This window comes from Hyperoodon ampullatus, assembly GCF_949752795.1.
Source record: "Hyperoodon ampullatus genome assembly, chromosome: 17".
In the NCBI taxonomy this organism is placed as follows: Eukaryota; Metazoa; Chordata; class Mammalia; order Artiodactyla; family Ziphiidae; genus Hyperoodon; species Hyperoodon ampullatus.
The window spans coordinates 63,681,698-63,707,755 of record NC_136930.1 but is presented as its reverse complement, the minus strand read 5'-3'; the positions used below and the strand labels follow the sequence as shown (position 1 = coordinate 63,707,755).

General features: G+C 40.2%; 1 protein-coding gene across 1 annotated transcript; it reads right to left on the bottom strand.

The window, feature by feature from the left end:
• Positions 1–1,349: 1,349 nt before the first annotated feature.
• Positions 1,350–23,938, bottom strand: SQLE (squalene epoxidase; the record flags this gene model as incomplete). Its single annotated transcript, XM_079722769.1, has 11 exons — positions 1,350–1,890; positions 2,610–2,697; positions 4,597–4,693; positions 5,163–5,305; positions 9,738–9,833; positions 11,655–11,826; positions 11,911–12,024; positions 12,957–13,053; positions 14,572–14,752; positions 19,895–20,147; positions 23,648–23,938. 11 exons carry the CDS (start codon positions 23,936–23,938, stop codon positions 1,698–1,700), a joined length of 1,725 nt encoding a protein of 574 aa, XP_079578895.1. The 3' UTR covers positions 1,350–1,697.
• Positions 23,939–26,058: the final 2,120 nt, after the last annotated feature.

Genomic DNA, 26,058 nt, shown 5'->3' with positions numbered 1-26,058 from the left:
AGAAACAAACAAAAAACACCCAGTATCTGAAATGTGCTTGACAGTCAGTTAGCAAGTAGTAAGAAAAGCAGAATTTGTAGTCAGGAGGCAAAGCTTGAGTCCTGATCCTGCCACTAGTTAAACTTTGTCCCAAGGTAGCCTACTGGCATCATCTATAAAATCAGCTAATGATTTCTCTGGTTCCCTTCAGTTTTCTGATTTTATGATAAGTTATTTCTTTTGTCAGAAGGTCTCAAATCCTAAAATACTGGAGGAGAAAAAAAATGACTTTATATGCTTCATTTCACCATCATTGTAGAAAGGATTTTAAAAAGCATCTAGTCAGCAGAGGGAAGCAGAAGGCTTATCAGCCCAGCTTGGTGGAAACCCAGGGAGGAATTTTAAAAGTGAACTGAAAGTTGCCTGGCATGTAAGGAGTTTGGGAGTCTGACCCACCGAAGCTGACACATGAACTCAGCCGGTAAGTCTGTGGCCATCGTATGTCCACTTCTCAAAACTATCTTGCTGTTTCTCATTTGTAATCAGATGCACTGCAGTAACTGCATGAAGTGAGAGCTTTAGTTCTCTGTGAAAATATCCCCTGCATAGAAAGCCAGCTGCTAATAAAAAGGCCAGATCTAAGAAAGTGTATTTTTAACCAGACAATTGAAGTGTACGATTTATCAGAGGGGAATTTCACAAAACCAAGCAAATGAGTCCACATACACTGTGCTAAAACAAGGCAAAGTGATCTGGCTAGTGAAAAATTTCCTCAACTGAAAAAATTTCAAGTTAAAAGTTGAACAAGAGAAATGTTAATTATAAAAGCTTTAGTAAAATTTTAGCCCTAATCATTAGAATCTGAAATAGTTACTTAAAATTCCCGGCTGTATTCTACTGCTCTTTTAATGGAAGCAATTTACTTTAGTGATATTTGGGGATTTACTTAAGTCTCATGATACCCTTCTGAATGTCCATAATCTCTTCAAATGTAGTGTAAACTCAGTGAAGTCTGACTGATTTTAAGGCATTATGCCAGATATTGCAAGTGCTTATTTGTTCATTCACTGTTTCTTGAAATAAGCCTAGCCTGGCTTGTTAATGTTACACAGTGGAATTTATATAAAGCCCTTGATTGCCTTTCCATATAAATGTGATATTTTCCAAGAACTCAGAAAAGCACCTTATCCAATTGGATAAGTGAGGAAAGACAGGTGGATAGATGAGGAAAATAAGGTCCAGAGATATTAAGGCAACTTCCCCAACGTCAGGAGTTATTTAACAGAATAGGTTTCCCTCCGCGTTTCCCATCCCACTTTGGTTTCTTTTTCATGAAGTTACGTAAAGAAGTCCACAGCACGAGACAAAAAGACATGAGAGTTCGTTCTTCATTTTATTTGCATGCCCCACAATAACTCATCCCAAATACTGAATTCAAAAGACAAACTGCAGTTCCTCAGAGTTAGCACTAATTTATGGTAACAATCATTTCTTTTACATATCTATCGTATTGTACCCTTCATTTGAAATTGTAAACTAAAGTATATATTTACATGTTTATATACAAATAACTTCAAAAACAAATTAATCCCAATCTTGGTCCAAGACTTCCCACTTTAGAAGCGGTATAGTACTGTGCTATGTATGTACATCTCTTCCAAGTCTCTTCAGACTTGGCAAGTTCCCAGTATTCATTCACAGATGGTTCCCCTTTAAGCTTAATGAACAAAGTACTTCATTTCTGAGTAGATTAGAGGAAATATTACAGAACACGCTCTGTACAATACAGCACCACTACTGAAAATGGCTCGGGGTTTTGTAATCCAAGGTTCTGATTTAAAGCAAAAATATGTGGCATAGGCTGCAACGGCAAAGAAGTGTCCGATTAAAACCAGAGGATTAGGAGTCAATCTGTAATAAATAGGAAAGATAAAAAGTGTATATATATATATATAAAAAATATTAGTAAGACCTGTAAATGAAAGTTGACTCATAAAGAGGTTCCAATTATATATTATCTGTAAAGGTAAACACACACTCTACATTTTAGGGGACTTTACAAGCTTGTATCTGCCAGCTAAGGGACAAATTAAAAAAATTTTTTGCTTACAAGAAACTACTTAGACTTCACCCCTGTCAGAGAAGCCAGTAACTCCTCTTAGTTTATTAAACTGTATGTTTTGAGCTGTTTTCTTTCACTAATCTTGAGATCTCAGTCTGAAATAGCTGGATTGCCTGGTTTGTTGAGTGCGTCTAGATTTTTCAAAAGATAACAGTGTTGACATTCAGATAGCAGACAAAGGGGCAAAATTTTAAAGAATTTCATTTTGCAGACTTTCCAAGAATAATTCTACATATGTCTGCACCATCAGAACTGTTACTGAGTTTCATGAGTCCCAACAGAATTAAATTCTAAATACAAACTTCTATTAATCATGGATCCCAAAGAATCAACCCTGTTTCCTAGAACAAAAATGCAGCACTAAATATTGCCTTTTTTCATTTCTCTGGGCTACGTTTTGTTTGGGATACTACTGAATGATAAAATGGCACTTGCAGTCATTCATAAAACCAACTGTCCTAAGAAAACCTGGAACATCCGTTTCCTCTGTGTCATCGAAACAACTTACACAGAAAGCAGCCCAACTGGACCAGCAACACATTCTCCACCAAGTTTGAAGTAAAGAAAACATGCTTTTCTTAGTTGATGTAGGGAATCTAAAATAAAAGTTAAAAATTACTCCCGATCAAATTATCCACGCATTTATGTTGGGTATATGAAATGTCAGAAAAAAATGAATGTGTAACATTTATTACACCTTACAGATAATTTCTAAAAAATCTAGTGCTGGCATTTCAGCAACCCAAGATTTCCTTTAAATTTCATAAGTAACATTACACATAGTAATTTAAGTGTGAATAAACTTTTTCTGCTAGTAAATAATTACTAAACATGTAGGTCTTAGAAGTTAGAGTTATTTAAAAGCTATTTCCTTGACTGTGTTGTAAATTCATTAAATGATGCAAACTACTTTGTAAACACTTTTCTTATAAAAACAAAGTTCTAGAAACCAGATTCCAAGTCTCTAAGATGCCTGATCCATATCTCTGAGCAGTAAATTATCAAGTAAAAAGAACAGCTGTGAAGAGTAAATAATAATGCCTTATATGTGTACACTTTTTATACTTTTCAAAATAATTCATTAAACCCTCACAACATAATATAATCAATCAATACCCTTTTTTTTTTTTTTTTTTTTTTTTTTTGCGGTACGCGGGCCTCTCACTGCTGTGGCCTCTCCCGTAACAGAGCACAGGCTCCGGACACGCAGGCTCAGCGGCCATGGCTCACGGGCCCAGCCACTCCGTGGCACGTGGGATCTTCCCGGACCGGGGCACGAACCCGTGTCCCCTGCATCGGCAGGCGGACTCTCAACCACTGTGCCACCAGGGAAGCCCAATCAATAACCTTTTCAATAGTACAGAACCAATGTTCTTCTCAAGTATGCCTAGATTGTTCTTTACAAAAGATGAAAAAGGATACAACAGGTAACGTTTTACTCCAATAAAGCTCATTCCTCCTCCATTATTTCATAACTTTTTTAATGTTGTTTTGTCGGCGGATTCAAACTCATCATGTAAGAAACTCAAGAGCTTAGAAAAGCTTAGAAAGAAGAGCTTAGAAACACTCCAAATTTAGTTCTTTTCTTGCCCAACCAGCCATTGTAACTTCCATGCTCAACTAGCAAGAGAGATTTGCTTGGAAAATCACAATAAGTTGTCTTTTCTTTTAGCAAGAATGATGGGTAGAGACTCTGCAGGAAGTATCTGTACTGTGTCATCCTTTGTAATCAGGCCACCAGAGCATGGATCACTAGGGCCTCAGCCAGGCCATAGAAATAGCTTTGTTGTAAACACCTGAGGTTATGAGATTCAAGTTATATTTATTCTTGAAAACCTAAAGGTCTAGTTTTACTAACCTACCACTCACTAATTTGTACACAGCCATGGTTGGGAGGTGGCACAGATGCCTTTTCCTCCATTTCTACCGCTGTTTCTGCTAAGTCATGTTTTCCGTAATGTATAGATTGACCATCACCTCAGACGGAAACAAAAACAAAAGCGTGGGAATATTTCTGCTTGTGCACTTTAACAAAATCTAGGCTTGATATGAAGCTCATATTCATTTTACAAAATACTACTTTGAAAAGAAATTGAAACTAGTGTTCAGGAAGAAAAAGATTAACAACTATATTGCCTTTTAAATCATGGCCAGAAAGATCTTCCATCACAGTCTCATGCATTTGCATAAGATTTGCATTGCAATCTTATGCATCTGATTTGGACCAGAGGGGTGAATAATGACACATTATTGAGGTATTGCTATTAAGGCTGTCTACGGAAGCAACAAACTTCCACACAAAGTGGTGGATACATGATGATTAGAAAAAACTTTGCTCAAGGGTTGAGTTAAAAAGGACTACCAACTTGGAAGTTAGCGAACTCAGGAAACATTTCTATTTCTGGCCTAATCACTAACTTTTCTGTAATGAAGTTCCCTTCCTGTGCTAAAAACCTGCACTTCAGCAATATTCTTTTAAAAATATCTGCACTTACCATCTGTGGCAGAAAATAATTCATAAAGAGCCTGAGCAAGGATATTCACAACAAAGGAATGAGACGTTTTCCTTGTCCAATAGAATGATTTTTTGGCCTAAAAAGGAAAAAGATCACTTATTATATGGTTAAGGGAAGGAAGGAAGGGAGAGGGAGGAAGGGAAGAAGGAAGGGAGGGGAAGGGGGGAGAGGGAGGGAGAGAAAGAAGGAGCACAAACTACTGTGTATAATCCCCTAAACTGATAGTTACCCTGAGGACTAGTGTACAAGTCATTATGCCTTGTTCAACATTTACACACCCACCAAAACAAAACCATCTCCAGAGCAATGAGTTACATCTCTGAAGCTAAGTGGCCCATGTAATCCAATGTTATATAATATCCAAATACAGAGATTCTAAAAGATTCATAGGTGACAAGTCAAGTTCTTAATCCTGAACAAGACTGCTTAAGAATCACACCTAAGGACCAGGCTCCTAGGTACAGACCTCCCCTTCAAAGCCCCATTCCTCTTAGGCCCCAGAAAGAAATGTTTTGTGTGATTTTTGTCAAAGGATAATATCTTACCTGGAAAACAGCTGCATCATCATAAAGGTCAGGGATACCCTTTAGCAATTTTCTCCATAGTTTTATATCATTAAAAACAACAGTCATTCCTCCTCCAGTAAGAGGATGCCTCATGTTATATGCATCTCCCAAAAGCAGAACACCTGTAAAAAGAGAGAAGGTAGATTATGACATCCTGGAGCATCCTTTAAGACAAACAAAAAGACTACTCTGTTAATTTATAAACATTTTGAATGTGAGCTAGTAAATGAGAATGTGAAAATACAACGGACTAAGTCATGACTAAAATTTATTCAGGCAAAAATTCAAGAGTTGATTCAATTAATATTTATTGGGTAACTAATATGTGCCAGACCCTGGGGATACAGTGAGAACAAGAACATGGTCCCTGTCCTCAAGAAGCTCACATGTATGGGCTTCCCTGATGGTGCAGTGGTTGAGAATCTGCCTGCTAATGCAGGGGACACGGGTTTGAGCCCTGGTCTGGGAAGATCCCACATGCCGCGGAGCAACTAGGCCCGTGAGCCACAACTACTAAGCCTGTGCGTCTGGAGCCTGTGCTCCGCAACAAGAGAGGCCGTGATAGTGAGAGGCCCGCGCACCGCGATGAAGAGTGGCCCCCGCTTGCCGCAACTAGAGAAAGCCCTCGCACAGAAACGAAGACCCAACACAGCAAAAATAAATTAATTAATTAATAAACTCCTACCCCCAACATCATCTTTAAAAAAAAAAAAGCTCACATGTGACCCTAAGATTAAGTCAAACAATGTCAAAATATTTATAAGGCCTCTTCCATGAAAAAACATAGAATGTACAGGCATCCATGCATAAACAGCAGGCCTTCCACAAGGGAAAAAAATCAAGAGGTCGTTGACGTTTCACAGTAATATTTGCTGCCAGCATGTTATAGAGAGATGTCTGTATGGTTCCAAGGGAATAGGCAGATACTCCAAAACCATCAGAAGTTAATTTAGGAGAATAAGCCTTGATTGAATCTTAGCTGAAAATTAGGCCCCCTTAAAACAAAACTACAGAAGCAGAAAGCTCTGCACTTTGACTCGAGATACACCTCCTGACCAAGCTCCTGACTAAGGTTCCCTTCAGTTGTCAGCCTGGCTAATGACCTATGACTTAGAGGGACATTTAAACAAAGCATTTATTTAATTTTGTCTCTGAGAGAAATAGCCAACCATAATAATAGTGGCAAGGTGGCAGAATTATGGATAATTTTTTTCTGTAATGTCACAATATACTACGTTTATAACTAATTATAGAATACACATAAATTTATGAAAAGGTATATTCTAAATATTAATCCAAGTTTTTTATGTATTAGTCTAATACCTTCACTAAAAAGCACAAACTATAACCAGCTTTTATTCCTCTTTCTCCATGGAACATTCCCAATCCCACCAACTAGGATATATGTTCCCACAGCATGCTGTTTATATCAATTTGGCACTGGCTTTCATTCTGCTTTGCAGTATAGTTTGTTCATATGATTGGTAGTTTATGATGCATGTTTTTCCATAGCAAACGATAGCTGTTTATTCAGGAGCCACAGTATATCGACAGCTCCCGTTCACACCTCTCCTCAGGGCTCCACACTCCTGTTTTCAGTGGGGCTCCACCCGGCCACTCAAATGACCTCCGAGCCCTTCACACTATGTCCAAAAGTGAACTCATCATCTCTCCACACTTCCCTAAACTTACACACTTTTCCCTATATTTCCGATGTCAGCAAATAGGTGGCAAAATTATCTAAGCCTGAAACCTGGGATCCATCAAGAGACCTCACTCTTTCTTACTACCATTAATCACTGAGTTTCATGCATTCTTCATCTTAGATGTTACCGAAGTCCATTCTCTACCTTCCATTTTTATTGCCACACCCTAGTTCAGGCCCTTCATCATCATTTACATGGAATAATTAAATAGCCTCACTATAGGCTTTAGTCTGAACTTTCCTCCAAACCACCTTCCACAACATATCAGAGTAATATCTTTGAAACAAAACTCTGATCATGCCACTACCTTGTTTAAAACTTTTCAGTGAACTATTAGAACTAATAAATGAGTTCAGCAAGGCTTCAAGATACAAGTTAAATATGGAAAAGTCAGTGTTTTTCTATACACTAGCAATGAAGAATCTTAAAATGAAAATAAGTCCACTTATAATAGCATGAAAAGGAGTAAAATACTTAGGAATAAATTTAACAAAAGAAATGTGAAACTTACCCTCTGAAAACTACAAAATACTGTTGAAAGAAATAAACTCTTACATTTACAGTCAAATTTTGACAAGACTGCCAAGGCACTTCAATGGGGAATAGTCTTTTCATCATATGAGGCTGGTGCAACTGGATATCCACATACAAAAGAAGCTGAACCCCTTCCTCACACCATACATAAAATTTAACTCAAATGAATCAAAACACCTACATGTAAAAGCTAAAGCTATAAAACTCTTAGAAGAAAATATAGGAGTAAACCTTCATGACTTTGGGTTGAGCAAAGACTTTACATATGACATCAAAAGTGACAAAAGAAAAAAGCAGATAAACTGGACTTCATGAAAATTAAAAACTTCAAAGAACACCATCAAGGAAACCAAAATGACAATCCATGGAATGAGAGAAAAACTTTGCAAATCATATATCTAATAAGGGATTTATATCTAGAATAAAGAATTCTTAGAACTTAATAAATTTTTTTTAATTTACCCAGTTAAAAAATGTGCAAAGTCTGAACAGACATTTCTCCAAAGAAGATACACAAATGGCCAATAAGCACATGAAAATATGTTCAACATCATTATCCATCAGAGAAATACAAATCAAAATCACAGTGAGGTATCACTTCACATCTACTAGGATGCTATGAGCAAAAAGGCAGATAATAACCAATGTCAAGGATGTGGAGAAATCGGAACCCTCATACATTGTTAATGGAAACGTAAGATGGGTCAGCCACTTTGGAAAACAGTTTGGCAGTTGCTCAAAGCATTAAACAGTTACCCTAAGACCCAGCAATTCAATTCCTAGGTATATACCCAAGAAAAATGAAAATAAATGTCCACACAACAACTCATACACAGGTATGAACCAAAAGTAGAAATAACCCAAATGTCTACCAATTGATGAATGGATAGTCAAAATGTAGTACTGACATATCCATACATGGAATATTATTTGGCCATAAAAGCAAATGAAGGACTGATACATGTTACAACATGGATGAACCTCAAAGAAGCCAGTTACAAAGGATCACATTGTATGATTCCATTTATAGGAAATATCCAGAAGAGGCAAACCTATAGAGACAGAAGGTAAATTAACGGTTGCCTGGGGACTGGGAGGAAAAGAGGAGTGACTGCTAATGGGTACAGGATTTCTTTCTGGTGTGATTAAAGTGTTCTAAAATTAATTGTGATGGTTGCATAGACCTATGAATATACTAAAAACTAGTGAACTGTACACTTTAAAAGGGTGAACTATATGATTTGTGAATTATATCTCAATAAAGCTATTATAAAAAAGAACTTTTCAATGACTTTCCATCGTCTATAGGATTAAAACTAAACTTTAAATAAATACCTTACCTTTCTACCACTCTGACACCTATCCTATGCTCCAGCCATAGGAAGCTACTTGAGCTCACTTAAGTGCCACCATTTCTTGGCCATCCTAGCTTTTGTAGATGTTGTTCTGCCTATTTAGAAGTTCCTCATCTCTCGGGACCTCCCTGGTGGCACAGTGGTTAAGAATCCACCTGCCAGTGCAGGGGCCGTGGGTTCAATCCCTGGTCCGGGAAGATCCCACATGCCACGGAGCAACTAAGCCCGTGCACCACAACTGCTGACCCTGCGTGCCACAACTACTGAAGCCCTCATGCTGTAGGGCCTGTGTGCCGCAACTACTGAGCCCACGTGCTGCAACTACTGAAGCCCGCGCGCCTAGAGCCCATGCTTCACAACAAGAGAAGCCACCGCAGTGAGAAGCCCGTGCACCGCAACAGAGAGTAGCTCCCGCTCGCCACAACTAGAGAAAGCCCGCGGGCAGCAATGAAGACCCAACGCAGCCAAAAAAAAAAGAAAAAGCCCCTCATCTCACTGTCCACCTGATGAGCTCCCACTCACCCTCCGTGCCCCAAGTCCAGCTTTGTTTCCAGAGCCATGTCTTCCCTAATCACCCTTCCCAGTTCACAGGCTCCCCTCCCTGCCTTGTACACCCCACCCCTTCGCAGTGAATCTGGGGTACCATGAGTGGGCTTTCATTACAGCATTTATCCGCAGTGTTCTGAAATTATATGTCTATATCTCACTAGAAAACTGCCTTCTCTAGATTAAGGGCTGTATTTAATTAACTGTTGTATCTCCAATAACTAGAACAGTGACCTATATGTACTGAATATTAAATAATAGATATAAAACTAATTGTGGTATTACTAATGCATGAATCCACAGTAATCAAGTTTCCGTACCACATGTTACAAACTGTACCACACACGTCATTTGGAGTAATGAATCTGAATATTTGGAATATCTTTTGTAAAATCAGTCCAATAAAATAATACCTCGTTTGTTGACTGGTGAAGAAGGGAGGAAGCTTGCTGGCATCGACCTCAGACGAGAGTTCTGAGTGGCTTCTAGGAATGGCTCTTTGAGGTGATCTGCAGTAAAGCCCACCCCACCAAATAAATGGTTTATAACATTCCAGTTTCAAGTTACCACATTTTCTTATCAAGAATAAACAAATACCTACTACACATCTGTTATGGTTGTTACATATATCCCTTGCGAAAAATCAAGAACTAATTATTACTAAAATTGTTCATTAAGCACCTAGTTATTCAAGCTAAGGAATTACTAAGGAATCTAAGAGAAAATTAATGTAAATAGATAAACATAGATCTGGGTGAACCAGAAAGCTTGAGGAAAAGTGAAGCAAATCCAGATGAGATGAGACAGGGAGAAAAACCACCCACCTCTCTTCCAAATGTTAAATGCTAGGTATCATATGTTTAACACCTAATTTACTGTCACCACCATATTCTATAAGATCAGACGAAATATACCACCAATTCACAAACAGCAGGAGGGTATATAGAGTAGAAAAAGGGTAAGGTGTATACAGCACTACCTTTCTGAGCTTTAGTTTCTTCATCTAGAAATGAAACCGTTGGATTAGCTTATCTCTGAGATACTTCCCAGTTTTAAAGTTTTGTGCTTCTACTTGTATAGAAAATAAACTTTCTTTTCATACAATTCGTAATCTGGGAATATAGGAGCAGAATGCCTATGCTGAAACTATTCCTTCCTACAATGAGTAGAATTTCCATAACTTAACTAATATGAGCGTAAAACTACACAGGGCAGTCTGCTGCAACTAAGTTTCGGATTGGGGAAAAAAAAATCTATATAAAAGAAAAAAATGCTAAAAATATCACATTATTAACTATCCTTTTCCTAAATATGCATAACTCATTCTTTCCATCTGAAAGCTTCGAAAATGGCTTAACTGAGTGAAAATGTATTGAAGTGCTGAAAATGTCATTGTTAAAAATCTAAATTGGTCCATGTATACCTTAATTTCTGTTAATATTCCATTAATTATTAAATAGAGTGCTTTCACTTAGTTTAAAAAATAACTTTGCTTAATTTAAAAAATAAGTTAAAAAACAGAATATTTAAACAGAACATACTCGTACCAAGGATAATGTGCTATTACTATAATCATGTCATAACTGGCAAGCAGGGTTTCCCTTCAATTTTATCAATATTCTTAATAATTTGTTTACATTTCTTTCTTATATCTTCCTATTCTCAAAAAATAGTAATTTTAATGAGTGTTTTACAGAGATGTCTGAAAGACCCCTTATAGCCCTCATGTTGAGGTCAGAGATGTATGAGCCAGACAGACCTGCTTTCGACCCTGGCTCTGCCACTTGCTAAAGGTTTGTATTTGGAGAAGCTAAGTAACCTCTCTGAATCTTAGTTTCCTCATCTGTAAAATGGGGATCATGATAATGCCTACCTCATAGGGTAGTTGTGTAGACATTCAATTATGTTAGTAAAACACCTCTTATATGGTAGACATTCAATATATGGTAGCTATCCTTTCTACAAAAACCAAGCACAAGAAGTAATTAATTAAGAGCTATTTCAAGAATTCACATACCTAGACTGCTATCCAGACTACCTTAAAAAATACCATATATGCCACTATTAATGATTATTCAGAAAACTATAATTATTACTAAGAAAAAATCATTGAAACTATTTTTTTTTTACTTGGAGATTTTTTTTATGTGCTAGTTTAAATAGTTCATTCAGCTCCAGTGTAGCTGACTGACTGGATGAATTTTTCACCTGCCATCCTTATCTCTGGCCTCATTTAGACAAAGCTTCAGTGAGAACTGGAAATGAAGGGCCTTTTGTGAGACTTGCTTGCAGACAGTAGATTACAATGGCAGTGAAATACTATTTCTTACCAGGTAATTGTGGGTAAATGTTTTCAGTCATGTATTCTCTTAAATTCCTTGGCATTTCTCCTCGGACGTCAACAAGTACTCGAGTTTCATTATGTGAAATCTGGTAGATGAGAACTGGACTCGGATTAGCTAAAATAAGTTCAGCATGATTTGCTTTAAACTGTGGTGCATTCTAGAAAAATAAATAAATAAAATATTTTAATAATTTTCAAGTTTCAAGTTGCTTTTATTTCCTACAATTGCATTCCTATGGTACCTGCATAAGGAAGCCAACAAAATGGGAAGAAACGGAAACTTTATTGGCGACCAGGTTTTTCCTGAACTTGGAAAAAAGTCCATCTGCAACAACGGTCAATGGAGCATGGAGTTCCTACGACAAAAACAAAGAATACTCAGCTAAATGGTTAGAAATACACAGTGAAAAGGACATTCTTTTAAAAGGTACATGAACAAATTTAAATACATTATGGGGCATTACAGAGTATTTGAAGATAATGCTATTGAAGGAGCTGTTACATGGGCTGAAGGTAATGCACGACCAATCTTTAGAGACCCTTCCCCTTGAGTCCCTGAGGATCACCTTCCTCCAAAGCCCTACCATCCAAACCATCTGAGATTAAGCTACTTTGATGGACACTGGGGAAAACTGTTACAAAGCAAGCACAGCCCATAGAGGATTGAATCTCATTATAAATTCCAAGGACTAACCACATTCTTTTATTCTAGAATTTTCTAACTTCACATAGTGCTTTCAGTTAGTGGCTAGGGCTTAGAAGAATTTTTGTACATGTGGATGTATGTATTTATATTATCTTGTAATTGCCCCCATTAGAGTATAATTCCTAGGACGTGGTTACCCTATGGAGCAGCCGGGAAGAATCAACAGATAAGCCTTTGACTTTCTCTTCTTTACTAAACCAACAGGAGCAAACTATTTTATTCTGCTATTTCCTCAGACATTCTCTTAATTTTTGCCTTTCTTACTTAAACAATATTTTATTCTAATTATTTCTTTTATGCTGAATCCTTCCTTTTTGCATCTTCCAGTTCCCCTCTGCTTCTCTCTTAGGGTACATTTCTCATTTCAGTTTTTAATACAGTTAAAATCGTGGTGTTTGTTTCTGAAGTTATTTGAACAGCATTCTGAAGTGCTCTAAAGAACAATGTGTTCAATTTGGTGCAGATGGCTTAGATCTCGGTCCCTTCGATGAATAATAAATTGGTGAGCCTACTTTTTTAAAGGAGTAGGAGAAAAAGAAAATAAAAATCTCTTAGGAAGAGCTAATATTTGATATATCTCACCTTGATGTCTCCAGTCTCTTTATCCCTGTACTGAACTCCCATCACAGCATCATCTTCTTCTAGTAACTGCAGCACAGTGCCCTCAATAAACTTTGTGCTAAAAGATAAATAAACAGAAATAAATTCTCTGGTAGCACAACTGAAAAATTTAAATAAGGAATGAAAAATTCCCTTTTCTTTATCTCCAGTTTACCCATGTAAACTGGACACACGTACATAGAAAAAGGTCTGGAATGACGAAAAGCAAAAAGATCATTAACGGATTTTAGAATTGGTGTGGTTTTAATTTTCTAATTTGTATATTTTTTTGATTTATTTTAATTTTGGCTGTGTTGGGTCTTCGTTGCTGTGCGCGGGCTTTCTGTAGTTGCGGCGAGTGGGGGCTACTTTTCTTTGCTGTGTGTGGGCTTCTCACTGCGGTGGCTTCTCGTGTTGCTGAGCACGGGCTCTAGGCATGCGGGCTTCAGTAGTTGTGGCACGCGGGCTCAGTAGTTGTGGCTCACAGGCTCTAGAGCGCCGGCTCACTAGCTGTGGCGCATGGGCTTAGTTGCTCCACGGCATGTGGGATCTTCCTAGACCAGAGCTTGAATCCGTGTCCCCTGCATTGGCAGGCGGATTCTTAACCACTGTGCCACCAGGGAAGCCCTTAATTTTCTAATTTCTTAAAATGGAATACATATTACTAATGTAATGATTTTTTTAAAAGCATTTTAAAAAGTAACATGAGGTTTTATCTCATTCATTAAAAAATAAAATACATGCAGAAAAATTTTACATACCCATACAAATCCATACACGGAACTGGAATTTATCTACCAAATTATTCAGAGTAGTTACTTCTAGTTAGAAGGATCATGGATAATTTTTACAATCTTCTTTATATTTTTGAGTATTTTTCCATTTTTCTATAATGAACATATTCTACTTCCATAGATGTCAAATTCTTTCAGTTCTAAGAATAATCCACTCATTTCACTTGCTTTGTCAACACTTAAGCCTTTGCCAATGACATGAGGGTTCTCATGTTTAAAGCTTCAATTAAACCTCAATTATAATGCATAGGGCTAGAGACAAATATAAGTTAATAATTAAGAGGAGAAGCCCTTTAAAAATTGTGAATCATTATACTATACACCTGTAACTTATATAATATTGTACATCAACTATAACTCAATAAAAAGAGAGAGAGAAGCAGCCAGTTCTGTCAGTCTAGGTCCTTAATATGAATGGAACAGGGATCTTCTCTTGAAGTTCTCTAACCTGACTTTTAATAAAAAGTACCATAACCACAAACCCCAACTCCCAAATGGGCACATATGAGCTTAAACCTTAATTACAACAACTATATCCTCTAAATTCCAACCACATAAAAGATCACATATTTAGTCAAAGGAAAATTCTCAATAGTTCTATGTCATTCAAAGGAAGGTTATCTATATGATATTCTTAACAAAGGCATTGAAGAGCTAACATTCTTCTAACTTATGGTTTTAGTAAAATAGCTATGTTCTAACCCATACCCAAACACTTACGAAAATGTATAAAATAGTATTTGTACGAAGGCCAAGTTTAAATGTGTTTCTTTAACATCATGTATTTGAAGCTGTAGTCTTACTTGGGCTCTGCCATAGCTGCTTTCCGGAGACTCATGATGAACCTTCCATGATGGAAAGCTCTTCCACTCTGCACATGACTGTTTTCTGACAGAGGGAAAGGAATCTGAACCTCTGATTTGCTCTCCTGATCATGAATTATGTAGCCATTTACAACCTGGGCATCAATACCTTCCACTGTATCTGCAAAACAATTCAGGTCAAAAAAATCAATTTTGTAATACACCCAGAGTTACACTAGGCACCAGGAGGACATGGACCATTGAAAATGAGTTTCTGTGTTCATAAAGCTACAATACCATTTGAGAACTGGACATTAATAACTATTTCAGAAATCTTAACACTTCTGGAAGGCAAGTCTTAGCAAATTCGTAATATCACAAAAGGTAAATATTTACATATAAAATTCACTCATTAAAATTCATAGGAAAAATATTAAGACCCTAACAATAATGGGTAAAAAGTGTATAGATGATTCACACTAAGTAGTACAGAAACATTGAACATATCAGGAAAAATGTCAAAACTTGATTTTAAAAAATCAACGAAATAAAACTGAAACAATAAGACACCAAATCTCTCAAAATTGCTAGTGAGATAAAGATAAAATGGGTAAATTTATATACTACTGGTCATATTATAAAGTAATAACATTTTAGAAAATAAGTCCAGCAATAATTGGCACCATACATAAATTTCTTGTCAATACAACAGAGACCAGAAAAACTCAATTTAACGCCCTGAGACATGGCATGGAAGTAAGCCATCTACCATAGGCCATGCGTGGAGTCATCCATAAGAAATCCAATCATAACTTTGTACCATGACCTGGTGTGAAGTCTGAACCTCAAAATGAGTATACAGTGCATAATAAAATAGGTATAACTTATGGAAGTCCAAATATAAATCAGAGTCAAGGAATAAATATAACAAAAGACAAACAAGATTTATGACATTTTATTTAAATACACTCAAGACCTAACTGAATGGAGAGTATACCACATTCATGGATAGGAAGTCCAAGACAATTTTTCTAAACCTGAGCTAGACATTTAGTGCTATTTCAGTCATAATCCTGACAGGGTTTGTTTTCATGGGAATTGAAACCTGATTCTAAATTTTATATACAGAAAAGCAAAAGGGCCAAGGAAAGTCAAGATAATCCTAAAGAAAGTGAGGTGAGGAGGAGGTTCCCCACTGGATAACGAGACTTATTATAAAGATATAGCATTTAAATTATAATGTATTCATTTGAAGAGTTCTAGATATTAAGCTTAAGCCAAAGGGCAATCAATTCACTTATTAAAAACCCACACACCAGGATGGGTCAGTCGGTATTATATTAGAAGTCCACACTCCAAAAAGTAACTATTTCAAGGGCTTCTATTATCCATAGCTCATCACACCTGAGGGGGAACTGATAGCATAATGAATGTTAAAAAGGACTCTTGCTATGATACTAAAGGTACGCATGATGCGTGGACTGGCTAAAATACCTCAGTGGCTCCCCTCCCTCTTGCACGGCTCTCCTCACCCTTACATGAACTACCTGTAAGAACCCATTGAGGTTTGTTGCCACAACCTTGGACATACCCCCTGAGGCTGGATTTCTAAATGATTCCATGTCTAGTCATTAGTCTGAGGGCATTTCCAGTTGCCTGATGTTCAACGATAAAGGTAACAAAATCCTGTCTCAGAATACAGTCACGTCTGCCTCAAGTGACCCTCTCATGAAGGGTGGTGGTTAGGAAATTTAAAAGGACAGAGGTGGACCTCCCTTCCTCACAATGCACTCTCTCCGCTTGGGTCCAGAGCCCTGCAGTCTTTTGCTTTTCCTCCTCACCTGCTCATTCTCGGTCGTCTTTTTTGGCTCCTGCTCACCTCACTGACCTCTATACGTTAGAGTACCCCAGGGGTCGTCCTGCACCTCTTCTTGGCCATGTCGTCTAGTCTCATTTAAAGACCATGACTCCTCTCTTTCTCTCATCCCTCACATCTGATCCATCAGCCGGTCCTACTGCCTCTTCCTTCCAAAGATCAATATATTCCCAGAATGTGACCACTTCCCCCACCCTCTACGGCTACGACCCTGGTCCAAGCCAACAACTCTCACTGATTCCGCAATAATCTCTAACAGGTCTCCCTGCTTCTGATTTGCCACTTTATGATCTACGCTTTTTTCTACACAGTAACAAGAATATTTTAAAATAATATTTCTAATAATACTTCTAACATGTGAAATCTACTAACTGCTCCTCTTAAACTTCTCCAGTGGCTTCCCTTTGGAGTACAAGCCAAAGCCATATAGTGGGCCACAGTGGAATCCAGCCCTCATTGCCCATCTGACCCTTTCTCTATAACCCACACCACGCAAGTCAACACGATTCTCCTTCCTTGCTCTTCAAAGAGGCCAGGCTCACTCCTCCCACCAGGCTTTTCCCCTTGATTCTCTCTCTGCCTGGAGACAGAGTCCTTTCCTCCAGGTAGCCCTAGGGCTACTCCTTCACCACCTTCAGTCCTTTACTGAAATGTCATCTTCTCAGCGAGGCTTTCCCTTCTCCCACTTCATTATTTAAAATTACACACCACCCTCAACTCCCTATGTCCCTTTTCTGATTCTTCTCTAAAGCCCTTATAACCATTATATATACTCTACATTTTATTTATTCATCTTTTATCACCACCCTCTACACTAGCAACTAGAATGTGTGCTCTATGAGGGCTGGAATCTTTGTTTTGTTCACTACTGTAGGCTCAGCACCCAGAACAGTACTTACGATACGGCCAATGCTTAATAAATATTTGTTAAATGAAGGAATGAATGTAACACCTTTAGTCGCCTCCCTCTCAACTTTATCTTCTCTGTCAGCACACAAACATGCTCTATCTAGTATCAAAATATCCCTCCTTTGGGGACTTCCCTGGTGGCACAGTGGCTAAGAATCCGCCTGCCAGTGCAGGGGACGCGGGTTCGAGCCCTGTTCCGGGAAGATCCCACATGCCGCGAAGCAGCTAAACCCGTGCGCCACCACTACTGAGCCTGCGCTCTAGAGCCCGCGAGCCACAACTACTGAGCCCACACACCACAACTACTGAAGCCCGCGCGCCTAGAGCCCGTGCTCCGCAACAAGAGAAGCCACCGTAATGAGAAGCCCGCGTACCACAACAAAGACCCAATGCAGCCAAAAATAAATTAACTTATTTTTTTTAAAAAAGCCCTCCTTTATCCTCACATCTGCATCTCACCTCTGCCGTTTCTGTATTCTGTCAGAGAAAAACTCCTCGAGAGTAGTTTTCTAATCTCAAATTTTTAAATCTCCCACTCACTTCAGTCTAGGTTTCGTCTACACAACTCCACCGAAACACCGTCAATATCACAAGCAACCTCCAAATGGCCAAATCCAATGGCCCTTTCTCTACACTCATCTTACCTGACCCTTCATTAGCAAACCATGACATGTCTCCTTTCCTCTCCTGATACGTACCCGTCCCCTCCAGCTAGAAACATTTTCCTCCCTTGGAAACTCTCCTGGCTCTTTTCTGCCATTCTGCCGGCTCCTGCTCAGTCTCCCTGGCAAGCTCCTCTTCTTCTACCCAATCTCTAAACATCAGTGTCCCAGGACTTGGTTTATTCTGTCTCCTCTTTTCTCCCTGCACACTCTCCTTAGCTGGTCTCCATCACTGCTGTGGCTTTTAAGTATCACCAATATGCTGACATCTCTGAAATGTCTACTCCAGCCAGCTCAAATCACTCATCCTCTGCACTCGAGATTCATATATTCAACTTAACATCTCCACTTGGATATCTCCACAGGTCTCCCAACTTCCTCCCAGTGCCTGTTCCTCTCTAGGTCTTCTTATCAGCAAACAGCACCGCCATCTACCAGTTGTTCAAATCAAAACCTAGGAATCATTTTTTAATACCCCCTCTCTCATACCTCACATCAATCCTTTAGTAAGTCATGCCATTCCTGCCTCTTAATTTGGCCATGAATCTGTCCACTTCTCTTTATATCCTGTCTACCATACTAGTCCAAACCACCATCATCTGTCATTTGGACTTAGCAATGAGCTCCCACTAGACTCCTTGAGTTGACTCTTGCTACCACACCACCACAGTCTTGGAGGCTATTCACCACACCACATCCACACATTCTTTTACAACAGCATTCTACAGACTGCAGGATGTGACTCAATGGTAAATTGTGAAATGGCTTTCGAGCTGTGAATTGTATACTTGGGTAAAATCATGACAAGTATTTAAAAAGTAAAATTTCAGTCAGATTTAGGTATGTTTGTAGGTACTGAGTCAGGATGTAAGGTGTGTTTGTCATGTGAGTAGCTGTCAAAGGTCTGAAGCCTTTACAGAGGCGTAAACAGGATCCTGTCATATTCTTGCTCCACTGCCTTCAAAGCCCTGCATGATCTGGCAGCTGCCTGCCTCTCCAACCTTAATCTCAAGCCACTCTCCTTTCCCCATTACCCAATACTTTCTGGCTACACGGTCTCCTTTTCAGTTCATTGAATAAAATAGCAAACATTTACATAGTGCTTACTACACACCAGGAACTGTTCTGAATGCTTTGTCTTTATGAATTCAATTAATCCTCTTCAACTATGAGACAAGGACTCTTTTAAGTGTGCCAGTTTTACAGATGAGGAAACTAATACACGGGAGGTTGAGTAACTTAGCCAAGATCACACAGCTTTTTATGTATCTGAGGTGGTAGTCAAACCCAGGCAATCTAGTGCCAGAATCAATGCTGGTAATTACTACAACATACTGCCTACCCTACATACCAAGCAAGCTCTTTCTCAATTCACAGCCTGGGCCTATATTTATACTTTGATTCCCAAGAGTAGAGAGCTGATCTGTCTTGTTCACCAGTATAGCCTTGGCACCCAGTACAGCACCTCATACAAAGCATACAGCAAATATAAGTATTTCCTAAATGAGTAGTATTTAAAAAGCAGAGGGTTAATGGATGAATGATGCTTCAAAAAAAGGTTCTATAACAGGTACATCTTATGCACTCTACAAATGATAGTTCCCTTCACCTTTCACTAAATTTCATGCCCTCATTCTGGTCTTCCAGTCTTCAATTTTGACCATTACAATTTTTTAGCCACTTCATTTATCTCACTAAGGCTACTTCGTATCTCCTCATGCTTATTTTCTCCTTTGCTCTCATTTTCATGCAAATTTGTTGATAAATGAATAGAGTATCTTTTATACATGAAAATAAAATGGAATACCTTTTTACCAGTCATAGCAAAGAGTGTTTGCTTATGCCACATAACTCCTAAAAATCACTATGAACCTACCTTCAAGACCCAGGTCTTTAAGGACATGATAACCACCTGGCTGCAGAAATTCTCCAAGTATCCTGTCAGGCTCTTTTAAATCTCTCTCAATTACTGTCACCTTTCTTCCATCTCTGGAAAGTACTGCCGCCAAAGCAGAGCCAAGTACACCAGACCCCACGATGATAATTTCTGGATCATTTTGAGAAGATATCAACGTAGAGGCAGTTGCTCCTATTAAGGTTGTTTCTGAAATACTGGTTCCTTTTTTGCACTGTTTTTAAAAAAAAAAAGTGAATTATGTAGCCACATTTGTTATCTTTAAATCATACTGCTACTATATAGACACACTGGACATTTGCAACTTAGGTAAAAACTATACCCTAAACATTATCAAACCAAATGAACTGTTATGTTTTAAAATCCAGATCATATATAAAAAACGATATCAAAATATTGGTTAAACAAAAATGTATAATAATATCCCAATAAAATTAAATGTGTGTTCCATTCAAACATATTTAGAAAATGCTGTCACATATTTATAAATCCATAATAGGCCAAATATAAAAAATGTTTACAAGGGGCTTCAAAGACTTACAGGGAAAATTCTATCGTTAATTACTCAATGCTTCAAATATATACTGAGCATCTACCAGATGCAAATCATGTACAACTTTTTAAAAATTAATTAATTAATTTTATTTTATTTTTGGCTGCGTTGGGTCTTCATTGCTGCACGCGGGCTTTCTCTAGCTGTGGTGAGTGGGGCTACTCTTCGTTGCAGCGCGCGGGCCTCTCACTGCGGTGTCTTCTCTTGTTGCGGAGCACGGGCTCTAGGCGTGTGGGCTTCAGTAGTTGTGGCACACGGGCTCAGTAGCTGTGGCTCTCAGGCTCTAGAGCGCAGGCTCAGTAGTTGTGGCACACGGGCTTAGTTGCTCCGCAGCATGTGGGATCTTCCCGGGCCAGGGATCAAACCCGTGTCCCATTGGCAGGCAGATTCTTAACCACTGCGCTACCAGGGAAGTCCCATACACAATTTCTGATATGACTTCATGTTGCAAATTATTCAGCACCCTGTAGATATTTCAGCTATTCATCTTTATTTTCTCCCTCTGGATTTTCATCTGAAAAATCTACCTTCATCTAAAATCACTTTTATATAACAAAAAGACTGTCAAATCCTGGCTATTGATCTATTGAGAATATTTAACTTAAAATTCCAAGAGAATAACTCATTCTGTCCCTTGGGATTCGAACTGTTCACAATTTTAGTCCTTACATATAAGAATATATTTAATTTACCTTCCTTTTCCCCTATCCTGATACTCTTAAGAGAGCCTAGTCAAACTAGTGGTCCTCCAGTTTAGGAATAAGGACAAACATTAAACCTATCACTCATTGGGCTGACAGTAAAAACCTTAACTTTGATTATAAGAAGATGAAAAAGGTCTGTTTTGAGAGATTTATGCCCACTGAGCATAACAGTGCCTGTTACTTTTTTTTTTAATGAATAATTCAATATTGTTTGTTTCTTTTGTTTTGTTTTTAGCCGTGTGTGCTGCGCATGAGTGATCTTACTTCCTGCACCAGGGACTGAACCCTCGTCCCCTGCATTGGAAGCACAGAGTCTTAACCACTGGACCGCCAGGGAAGTACCAATTCAATACTGTAATAATATTTTTTCTTGGTATGTGGATTCACAAATACGAATACATTTCAGATACAGAGTTGCAAGGAACCATCTTCCTTGAGTTCTCTGACCTTATCGATTAAGACTAAATGCCATTTTGATGGGGTTTTAATGCCATTTTGACAGGGTTTTAATAAAAAAGGAAGGAGATAAAACCTAAAATCCTTTAGAACTTTAATTCTCTGTGATTCTAATATTCATTCCGCCTGTATAATGGACTGGGGCCTTCCTGTCCATTCTACTTTTTTATAACTTCTCTTAGAGAAATTATCTTTTCACAGTAGAGTCTACTCTTACTCTCAGTATTTCTTAATGGCCAGAGCAACTGCCTATATTTAAATTACTGTTCTGAGAGCAAGAAAAGCCCCTTTTGTCATCTTAGCCATTTGTTATTAGTTTTTCTTCCTAAATTTTCCCTGTTAAACACACACACACACACACACAATCCTGGAAGGGGAACTCTGGAGAAAGTTACGTTTTTCAGAGCCTGGTCAGTAGATTAGTAGTTCCCACTAATGGGAACTTAGTACTCATTACAGTCTACCAATTCCCAGTTATTTAGGAAATAAGCAGAAAGCCTGAGGTATTCACAAAGTGGAATCAATAGTGACTGCTGGTAATCCGATTTCCTACCTCCAAATTTCTCTACGGTATAACGACATTCCAGCCACCTGGACTAGTGCTCAGTGACCTCGAGGGACATTATCTCAGACAAAGATACCAAAGACGTCAATTTGAGGATTTAAGATTCCCTCTCCCTGCCCTCCCATTCCTCCAACCCACACCCACCCTATCACTGAATTCAGCACCACTCCAAAGGTTCCTGACAGAGATTACCTTTAGACTAATGTTAATAGCTACTATTTATCACAGTTATGAACCAGGCACTGTGCAAACATTAAATCATTCAATTCGCTAACTACCAGCAAGGTTAGTGCTGTTCCCACCTAAAAGAGGCAACGGATCCTTACAGAAACTAAGCAATTTGCCAAAGGTCTCACAGTCAGCAGTGGTGAAGCAAAACTTCTAAACCAAGCCCCCCGCTCTTCTGCAAACCGTGCTGATCTGTACTGCAGATACAGGAAAATGATGTGGATCTAGAACCCTCAAAGAGTGAATTATTTTGTAGGCCACACACCCTAACATCAAGTCACTGTCGTCCCTTACTTGGCCTACTGCTGGAGTCTCTTACCCCACATCCCAGCTTCCACTCTTGTACTCCTACAATCCATTCTCCACACAGAAACTGGAATGTGCTTCTTAAAAAGTAAAAATCAAATATCATTACTCCCATACTTAGAATCCTCCAGTGCTCTTGGGAAAAAGTATAAACACCCAAGGGCAACAAATCCGAAATGTTCTGACCTCGACAACCTTTCCCCCCTCATCTCCCACCATTGTCCTCCTCTGCTGTCTTTGCAGGGATCATCGTAACTTCACGTGTATTTGAAGATCCACCTTTGATTTAGGAACATGGCTGAACTGCACGCATTAATTAGTCTCTTGATTTAGGACCTTGATTTACTCAAGGCTCCGCCGACGTGGGGAGAGGAGGGTGTTTTGCCCAAGACTTTAATAAAACACTGAGCATTTTACTCTGCCAGCGCTTCCGACTGTTCTGTGACTTTCCCCAGGCAGCTGTCCCTTCTTATAAGCCGCAGACTTAACCTGCAGCGGGTTTCTTTCTTCCCAGGTTCAAACATAATCCTTACCAAAGGATTTAAATTAAAAAAATATTTTTTTCCAACACAGATGATGATTCTGTCCTAGTGATTCAAACATTTCAGCTTTCATAATCAAATCAACATCCATAATCAAACCGATTTTATTTAGCATTGGCACCACCAACACTAAATGAAACAAAGGTTTTTCAATCATTCCTAAGAGCCTCAAGGATTTAGCCAAGGAACAGTCAAGAGCTTTTAAAACAAACAAACAAAAGACCCCAGCTATATGAGAATTCCTACCACAGTATCTAACCTGCAGCCTTTCGCCCTTTAAATTAGAATATTTACATTTGAGTAACCCCGGTCCTAATTTTAATATAACACACTCATTTGCCCACTTTGAATTCAACCTACCCTCCTAGACCCGAGCTGCTCTTTATTTTCTGATCCAGGGGGGGATTTGGCCCAGAAGAAGCCAATGAAAGGCAAGGCTGACAGAATATCCGAGAAGACCGCGAATTGGGAGCCGCTCTGCTGGCGCCCGAGGAGGGTCCCGTTCCGGTAGCGACAGCGATAGGACAGCACCAGTCCCAGCGACAGGAACACCAGCACGCAGAGCAAGAGCTCCTTGTTGGCCAGAGACACGAAGTCTCCGCATTTCTTATAAAAATAGGTGAAAGTGGCAATGCCAAGAAAAGTCCACATGGTTTAAAGGCTTCTTCGGTGACACCGGGTCAATGTTCAGATCCGATCTTTTCTGGTAGGGTTTTGGTGTTTAGATGTTCTCCCCAAAATGTGTTGCCAAAAGTAGCACGGGGGACCGGCCAAAGTCCAGTAAACACCGTCACAGGATTACAATTCAAATCGGACTAATTTACAAAATCATATAAAGTTAGTATAAAAGTATCAGAACAGGGGAACGTTCTCCAGGATTTAAAAAACAGTATTTAAAAATCTCCTGCTCCAACAGCTCCCGACCAGACTCTCCCCTTTCAAGCAATCCATGTATTCCCCCCCCCCCCTTTTTTTTTCTGGAAGGCGAGGAGGGTCCTGGGTGCTGTTCCGGATGATGCTTTAAATTTTGTTGCTGCCTCGTCGTGCAGTAAAATTGCTCTTCTCTCTCACGAGCAGCAGGTGCCCTTTCAGAAGAGGAACAGGGGGAGAAACACCAAAGAAGTATCTCGCGTTGGGAAAAATGCGGCTTCGCCTCGTCCGACAGCGATGGCCCAGCCGGGTCGGAAAGCGCAAGGGCTGCGGCGGTGAGGAGTGAGCTTCCTCTCTCGCCGGGACCGCCTTCGCCCACCAAAGATGGCCTCGGACTGGAGACTGCGGCTCTAGGGCAGGGAAGCGCAGCCCTTACCTCGAGACCTCCACCTCACCGCGGCTCCCAAGGCACCAGCCCCCGAACCTTCCAGCCGCTGCACGGCAGTTTCCACAGCGCTATCCTTAGAGGGCGGCAGCGGCGGAGGCGGCGGCGGCGGCGGGGGCTCTCGAAGGACTCCGCACCAGCATCCCTCGCGGGCGGCGGCAGCCTTCCAGCGCGGCGCTTCGGCAGTAACCAGAGTAACCGGCTGGAGCCCTAGTTGATGGCCAGGCTCCGTGCGCCTCCGCGGAGGATGGGCTAGGCCTGGGCCAGGGACCAGAGGACGGGGCCCCGCCCGCCGTCACCGCCCGCCGTCACCGCCCGCCGCCTCCGCCAACCAATGACGGCGCGCACCGCGCCGTAGGCCGAGATGGCGCTATGCCGTGTTTCGCCAATCGTAGGCGGCGCGGCCCTCGAGGTGCCGCCCAGAGAGGAGCTGGGACGAGGTTGCGTGGAGTGGGGTGGGGGCGTGGGGATGGGGGCCCACCGCCGGTTGGGCGGATGGGAAGACACTGGCTGGCTCGGGAGGGAGTGTGGCTGGAGAAGGTGATGCCCTGAGTGCCGCGGTCCCAGCCGCTGGGGTTCTACCCGGAGAGAGGTGGAGCTGGTTACAAGGAAACCCCGCCTTATATCCGCCGCCTAATGTCGGAAGGTCTCCATTCATCCGGCGAGCATTTGTGGAACGCTTACTACCTGCCAGGCCCAGGTGTCACAGAGGGGAATCAGACACAGGCTTTCTGTCCTGTGCCTACTGTGTGCTGGGAGGCGGTAGAAACAGCTACAGGTGCATGGAGCACGTGACGCTCACAGCTGAATCTGGAAGGAGTAGGCAGGCGTTTGCTGGAGGAAGAAAGGAGAGGATATGCCAGGTGGTCCCTTCCTTCACCCCAAATTGTCGGGCAGCTGTGCACTTGTCACTGTACTCAGGCTGAAGATACACTGTGCGCGTAGCCCTTGTTCTCTTAAGATCAGAAACAGGGAGGGGGGTGCGGGGCAAAGAAGTAAAATAAATAGAGATGTGTCGTAAGTGCCCTGAGAAAGTGGGTGGGCAGGGAACCATGGAAACGGGAAGCAGCCCTTCACTGGGCCTGGAGTGAATCAAGCAGGGCCACCAGGCAAGTTACATGAATTGTTCCCAGGGCAAGCATTCTGGAGGGAACAATAAAATCTACAAGATTCGCAGGGTGAGAGATGGCCCTTGTTATGAAAAAATGAAACTTCCTAGAATTTACTGAGGTCTTTGCTCACCTTATTGTAACCCTGGACTGCCTATTTTAAACCCTAAGACATGTACAAATCCTTTCTGCCATTTGGAGCACGGCTGAATTGTCACCTCTTCTACCAAGTCTCCATTGAGCCTCACCAGGTCACATAATAGTTTGTTCATACCTTATCATCCCAATCTCTGACTGTACACACGGTTATTACCCCACTAGTTCCTATGTTCCTTGAGAGGAGGATC